At 38.2% G+C, this 7,502-nt stretch overlaps 1 protein-coding gene across 1 annotated transcript; it reads left to right on the top strand.

Moving 5' to 3' along the window:
• The first annotated feature begins 1,836 nt into the window (after positions 1-1,836).
• On the top strand, positions 1,837-4,837 carry LOC133061371 (olfactory receptor 2AJ1-like). Its single transcript, XM_061149380.1, has one exon. It carries the CDS (start codon positions 3,799-3,801, stop codon positions 4,765-4,767), a length of 969 nt encoding a protein of 322 aa, XP_061005363.1. The 5' UTR covers positions 1,837-3,798; the 3' UTR covers positions 4,768-4,837.
• Positions 4,838-7,502: the final 2,665 nt, after the last annotated feature.

Genomic DNA, 7,502 nt, shown 5'->3' with positions numbered 1-7,502 from the left:
GTTTTCAAATTTTACTTGACTGGCTTACCATGTAAACTAGCAAATATTATACAGCTTTGAGTAAATTTAATCAAGCCAATTAAAATCAATGAGTTTCATTTCCTTGTTTATATAATGCAATTACTATACTACATCTCTGTTTCTTAATCTGATCTGATTATAAGAACCACTTGGAGAATATGATTTAATAGGTCTGAAGGAGGGGACAGGTGATTTTTCAATAGGAAGCTGTATATAACTCTGGAACACTTGATTTCATGGAACTGTAAGAATCAAATATTGTATTATCAACTTCTCAGAAGCTATAAGCAGAAAATATGGGAACAAAATCCATCTTGTCACATAGTTATTGATAACCTGCTTCTTCAATTTACAGGCCTAGGCAATCTTGGGAGTTCAAAGTATTATATTTAAGGGAAAAAAGCAGAACCTCTCCTCCGAAAAGGCTGACAATCTACAGGGTTAAAGATTTATCCACAAGGAGAAGGCGAGGGTGGGATGTTTCGAGAGAACAGCAAGTATATTATCTATAGTGAAACAGATCACCAGCCCAGGTGAGACGCATGAGACAAGTGCTCAGGCCTGGTGCACTGGGAAGACCCAGAGGAATCGGGTGGAGAGGGAGGTGGGAGGGGGGATCGGGATGGGGAATACATGTAACTCCATGGCTGATTCATGTCAATGTATGACAAAACCCACTGCAATGTTGTGAAGTGATTGGCCTCCAACTAATAAAAATAAAATAAAATAAAATGTATTATACATTTGGAAAAAAAAAATAAAGAGCTTCTAAAAGCAAAAAAAAAAAAAAAAGGTTTATCCACAAATAGCTGTGGCTTAAGGCAAACTGCCTCATACACTGTGATAGACTGATGAACACAAAAGAGGCCAGAGAAGCAGTGGGTGCTAACTGGGAGGACCACAGAGGAGGGGACAGTTAAGCTGGGACTTTGAAAGTGGATAATATGATTTGTTAGTTCAAGTAAAACTGAATTGCTGTCCCTCTATCCACTGATTTTTTAAAAATATGCCTCAAATTGGTGGCTTAGTCACAACACTTCCTCCCATACAGCACTCAGAAACCTGTTATAAACTCCTGTCCTTGACATTATTTTTTCTTCCAGTTTTATTGAGATATTGACATATAGCACTGTATAAGTTTAAGGTGTACAGCATAAAGATTTGACTTACATCATGAAATAATTAACACAGTGAGTTTAGTGAACATCATCTCATAGAGATACAAAATTAAAGAAATACAAAAAATTTTTCTTTTGATGAGAACTCAGGATTTATTCTAGTTACAGCTTTCATATTTAACATATAGCAGTTTAATTATATTTATCATGTTGTACATTACATCCCTAATGTTTATTTACCTTATTACTAGAAGCTTGTACTGTTTAGTCAAAAGGACTACCTTCAGCCAGTTTCCTCTGCTCCCATCCCACCAACCCTAGTAACCACAAATATCATCTTTTTTCTGTGATTTTGTTTATTTGATTGTTCTTGAAGTATAATTGACCTACAATACAATGTTATTTTCCTGGTAGACAACACAATGATTCAGTCTTTCTATATACATTTTTATTGGCCATGCTGTTGGCATGTGGGATCTAAGTTCCCTGACCAGGGCTCAAACTCATGCCACCTGCAGTGAAAGCACATATTCTTAACCACTGGACCACCAAGGAAGTCCTTATTTCTCTACTTTTTAAAATGATCGCTATGATAAGTCTAGTTGCAATATCACCACACAAAGATATTATTTAGATATTGACTCTACTCCCCACTCTGTATATTTCATGTTTGTGACTCATATTTCTCTTTGCCCTTCAGCCCTCTATACTCTGGCAACCACCTGTTTGTTCTCAGTATCTATTACTCTCTGTTCATTGGTCTTTTAGATCCCACATATAAGTGATATAGCACAGTATTTGACTTTCTCTGACTTATTTCACTTTGCAAAATATCCTCTAGGTCCAATGCACCTTACCAGTCAACCTACAAGAAACGCAGCAGAATCACTCTGATTAACTGTGTGAATGCACACAGCTGTGTGTAATAAGGGACCAGAAGGCCTTGATTCTGCCTCTTGTGCAAAGTAAACTTCTAATTATGCCTACTATATACATTTAACACTGCTGCCCAGGCAATGTTCTCAAATCTATACTCACTGATACTTTTAATCTGCACAAGCCCCTTATGTTGTGGGTTTGCTTTAGTCCAATTTTACAAAGGAAAGAAGAGAGGCACAGAAGGACGATTCTCCTAGACCAAGGATATCAGGTAGGTAAATGTGGTCTTTTAGCAGGAGCTTTAAACCATGGTGCTGATCTTCTAGAGGTTATACTTATAACTGGTTCACAATAATCTTTCTGCTTATAGAGTTAATAAACCCAACCAAAACTTTGCTAAACAGAAGATATCCTGCCTTTTAAAATAAATAATTTCTTACAAGCTGTATCCTAGCAATCTCTTGCATCTTGACTTTTTGTTTCTCCTTGTGCAACATCAGCTAGTACCAGGAATTACCTTGATGATAGGTTAAAAGTTTACAAGGAGGAAGGTGACTTAGTGAAACTGGCAAAAATCATATTTTTATGGTTCCTCCCTAAATACTGGTGCTATATATAGTTGGTCATTCTTTTCCAGTTCAGTTGACTTAAGAGATACTTGTTGCTGTTGCCCAGTTGCTCAATTGTATCTGACTCTTTGTGAACCCGTGGACAGCAGCACACCAGACTCCCCTGTCCTTCACTAAATCCCAGAGTTTGCTCAAATGCATGTCCATTGAGACGATGATGCCATTCAACCATCTCATCTTCTGTCACCCACTTCTCCTCCTGCCCTCAATCTTTCCCAGCATCAGAGTCTTTTCCAATGAGTCAGCTCTTCACATCAGGTGGCCTAAGTATTGGAGCTTCAGCTGCAGCATCAGTCCTTCCAATGAATATTCAGGGTTGATTTCCTTTAGGATTGACTGGTTTGATCTCCTTGCTGTACAAGGGACTCTCAAGAGTCTTCTCCGGCACCACAGTTCAAAAACATCAATTTTTGGTGCTCAGCCTTCTTCATGATCCAGTTCTCACATCCATATATGACTACTGGAAAAACTATAGCTTTAACTATATGGACCTTTGTCAGTAAAGTGATGTCTCTGCTCTTTAATACGCTGCCTAGGTTTGCCATAGCTTGAGTCAGGATCAAAGTAAGGAGGACTCATGGGAAGTGGGCAAGTTCCCCACATGAGAGGAAAAGGTGAACATAGACCACATTCAATTCTGAAAATGCTTTTCTTTACTCAGGTTATCAAGGCTCTACTTCCCATCTTCAAAAGAATCTTTATTTTTCATGAAGCCTCATAAAATTGAGTGAAAATGTTGACTTTTCAAAATGTAAAATCATCATAATTGTTGTGTTGAAGCTGTGTCTGCGAAGGGCCTCAAGGTGATGACTAAATTAGTTCTTGAAGAATTTTCATCAAATTAACTGACTTGTTATTGACAGAACATTCAATGTATCTGTGTTCTTATTTGGTTAGTGTTAGTGATTATAGTTTGTAACAGTAGGTACAGTGTGTAAACATTAGGTTATTAAGTAATCCACGAGATAATTAATGAAAATTATATATTTTGAGAAGTTATGCATAATGCTGAAGAGACCTCAACAGGAAAAAAGTTACAAAAAATATTCAAAGGTGTCCTGGGAGTAAGGAAAATAGACAAGGTGTACAGTAACACATCATCAGATGGAACAGTGTTCTTACAGTTGTTTCCTGGGCAATAATGTTCACCCATGGAGAGAAACAATAAGACTATATCCACAGATTTTATTCTCCTGGGGCTCTGGCCTGAGTTCAGCCACCTTATGATCCTTATCTACCTCATCCTTTTGGTCTACTGTATGGCTGTTATGAGCAATGTTGTTCTCATTCTCCTCATCTGGCTAGATTTGCAACTCCACTCCCCCATGTACTTTCTGCTCAGCCACCTCTCCCTCATTGACTTGGCCTTGATCTCAACTTCTGTCCCCAAAATGGTCACAAACTTCTTCTCAGGGGAAAGAATCATATCACAGGTAGGTTGTGGAACCCAGATTTTCTTCAGCTTAACCCTGGGAATTGCTGAGTGTCTCCTGCTAACTCTCATGTCCTATGACCGCTACGTTGCCATCTGTAACCCACTTCATTACTCAGTCATTATCAGCCATGTCACCTGCAAAAAGATGGTCATTGTGTCCTGGACAGGGGGAGCAATAACTTCCCTGGTTCATACAGCCTATGCCATGCATTTTCCCATTTGTCACCCCCGAGAGATCCTGCATTTTTTGTGTGAGGTCATGGCCCTCTTGAAGCTCACTTGTGAGGACATTTCAGCCTATGTGAAGTCAGTGGTGGTCTCAAGCTTTCTGGTGGTCCTCATCCCTCTAAGTCTCATCCTGGTCTCCTACGCCCTCATCTTTCTTGCTGTCCTCCGCATGAACTCCTCTGAGGGCAGGAACAAGGCTCTGGCTACCTGCTCCTCCCACCTTTGTGTGGTCACCCTCTACTTTGGCCCTGCCATATTGGTCTACATGAGACCTGGGTCTTCTAAGACTCCCAAATTAAATCAATCTCTTTTTATGTTTAATGCCATCCTTACCCCTATGCTTAACCCACTCAGCTATAGTCTGAGAAACAAGGATGTTATAGAAGCTTTGAAGAGTAGAGTCATCAATAGATACCCCCTGAGAAAGATGAAAATACATCTACATTGCTATACTTGATTATAATCTCATGTTTGTATATTTATTTAAATTGCTTTCAGAAGCCCTTAAGACTTGAAAAATTCTGTTATGAATTATAGAAATGTTAGAGGTATTTATTTCAATCCTCTTGTTGTGTGAAAACAAAACATAAAATAATCTGTTCATGGTCTCAGAGAACCATCAAAGAGCCAGTTCTTCTGACACAAAATTCTGAAAAGACACTTATTTTCTAAATATCACAGAGCATCATTTTTGCTCAGGTATGCCCAAGTTATCAATGCACTCACCCACTTAAATATACCTGTGAAGAAGGCATGAACTGCTCCTTAGAACAGTGAGAAAACTCACACTTTCAGGATGGGCTCAGGAAGCAGAACTTCTTCTTCTTTTTTTTTTTTTTGAAGCAGAACTTCTGATATATACTTTTAAAACTGTGATATTAAAATAGTCTGATCTTTCTTGAATGAAGAAGAGCAGCTTTTAGATTGCCAAAATATCATACACATTCAACCTAATGTCAGCATTTTGTTTCGTGAGAAACAAAGGATAAAACTGTCTTTTCTTTCTCTTGGCTCCAACAAATGTTTCTGTTTCTTTGTACTCCCCCTCCTGAGTTCAAACCCATTGTCTAAGGCAACGCAGCACTAAAGACTACAGAATTTTTACAATCTGAGAAACTGGGATAAAATTATGGTACCTTCTATCTAGCACTGCTAAGAGGATTAAACAAATTATAGTGAGTAAATCAGAAAAGAAAGCAGGAAATGAGTGCTATGTTACAAATGTCTGCAACTGAAGGCCAGGCACTGAACTTAGCATTCAGTAGGGAAGTGAGAGAACTAGACTCTTCAAAGCCTTCCTCCTAGGCATGGCATATGAAACTTTATTTTAAAGATAATAAAAATTTACTATATTCACTTTAGGAGGAATGCAAAATGACTGAGTGCTAAAATGAGCCTTAGTCAAAGCTGAGAGAAAAAAATTAAAAACTTTCTTCTACAATGTAAATAGATTCATCTGTACCATTTCTCTATATTCCATACATATATGTATTAATATATGATATTTGTTTTTCTCTTTTTGACTTACTTCACTCTGTATGGCAGACTCTAGGTCATTCCACATCACTACAAATGACCCAATTTCATTCTCTTTATAGCTGAGTAATATTCCATTATGTATATGTAAGATAAATCTAAAATTGTATTCAAAAAATATAAATGATATTGGTGTTTTATTTTAAAAAGTTGTAGTGAAATTTTAAAATATTATAATTATTGTAGAGAATGATAATTTCTCAGCATTATCAGCTCCTACAATCACTGTATGGTAAATATTTAAACTGATAAATATCTTTTACTATTTTGATTATGTAACTATTATTCACTTAATACCATTATATCACTATTGGTCAAGAGAAAATAATAGAACTCTATATCACTAAAACTACCATTCAGTAGAAAAACATGTAATTATTTTTTAAAATCCAGATGCATATCAGAATTATCTTGGAATTTTGGAAAATACAAATGCCCATGTATTGACCGCGCCCCCCCCCCCCCCCCCCCCCGCCCCGCCAAACCCCCAGGTGTGGTTTTAATGAGCAGCCATGTTTAAAATTTAAATTGTGGTGCCGGAGAAGACTCTTGAGAGTCCCTTGGACAGCAAGGAGATCAAACCAGTCAATCCTAAAGGAAATCAACCCTGAATACTTATTGGAAGGACTGATGCTGAAACTGAAGCTTCAATACATTGGCTGCCTGATGTGAAGAGCCAACTCATTAGAAAAGATCCCATTGTGGGAAAGATTGAAGGCAAAAGGAGAAGAGGGTGGCAGAGGATGAGATGGTTGAATAGCATCACCATTTCAATGGATAAGAACTTGGGCAAACTCCAGGAGAGTGAGGGACAGGGAAGCCTGGCATGCTGCAGTACATGAGGTTGCAGAGTTGGACCGGACTTAGGGACTGAACAACAACAACATGTTTAAAAACAACTGGATTACATGATGGTTTTACTTTTATCTAGTTTGTCTTACCTTTTCTATTTCATATTCAGTGCTCCTGTTTCATTTAGTTTAGTTTTCAATTTCTCTGTTTTGTTGTTGTTCTTTTTCATGGCTTTATCAAGCAGAGAAGAAAAGTTTTGTATATGTATGTACGTTGTTGTCATTCAGTCGCTCAGTGGCGTCTGACTCTTTGTGACCCCATGGACTGCTGTATACCAGGTTTCCCTGTCCATCACCATCCCCAGAGCTTGCTAAAACTCATGTCCACTTAGGCAGCGATGCCATCCAACCATGTTGTCCTAGGTCATCCCTTTCTCCTCCTGCCTTCAATCTTTCCCAGCATCAGGGCTTTTTCTAATGAGTCGGCTCTTCTCATCAGGTGACCAAAGTATTGGAGCTTCAGTTTCAGCATTAGTCCTTCTAATGAATATTCAGGACTGACTTCCTTTAGAATTGACTGGTTTGATCTCCTTGCAGTCCAAGTGACTCTCAAGAGTCTTTTCCAACACCACAGTTCAAAAGCATCACTTCTTCAATGCTCAGCTTTCTTTATGGTCCAACGCTCACATCCATACATGACTACTGGAAAAACCATAGGTTTGACTAGATGAACTTTTGTTGGCAAAGTAATGTCTCTGTCTTTTAATATGCTGTCTAGTTTTGTCACAGCTTTTCTTCCAAGGAGCAAGCATCTTTTAATTTCATGGTTGCAGTCACCATCTGAAGTGACTTTGGAGCCCAAGAA

Source organism: Dama dama, chromosome 9 (genome assembly GCF_033118175.1).
Source record: "Dama dama isolate Ldn47 chromosome 9, ASM3311817v1, whole genome shotgun sequence".
Classification (NCBI taxonomy): Eukaryota; Metazoa; Chordata; class Mammalia; order Artiodactyla; family Cervidae; genus Dama; species Dama dama.
The sequence above is the reverse complement of the archived record's forward strand: the minus strand, read 5'-3'. Positions and strand labels throughout refer to the sequence as shown.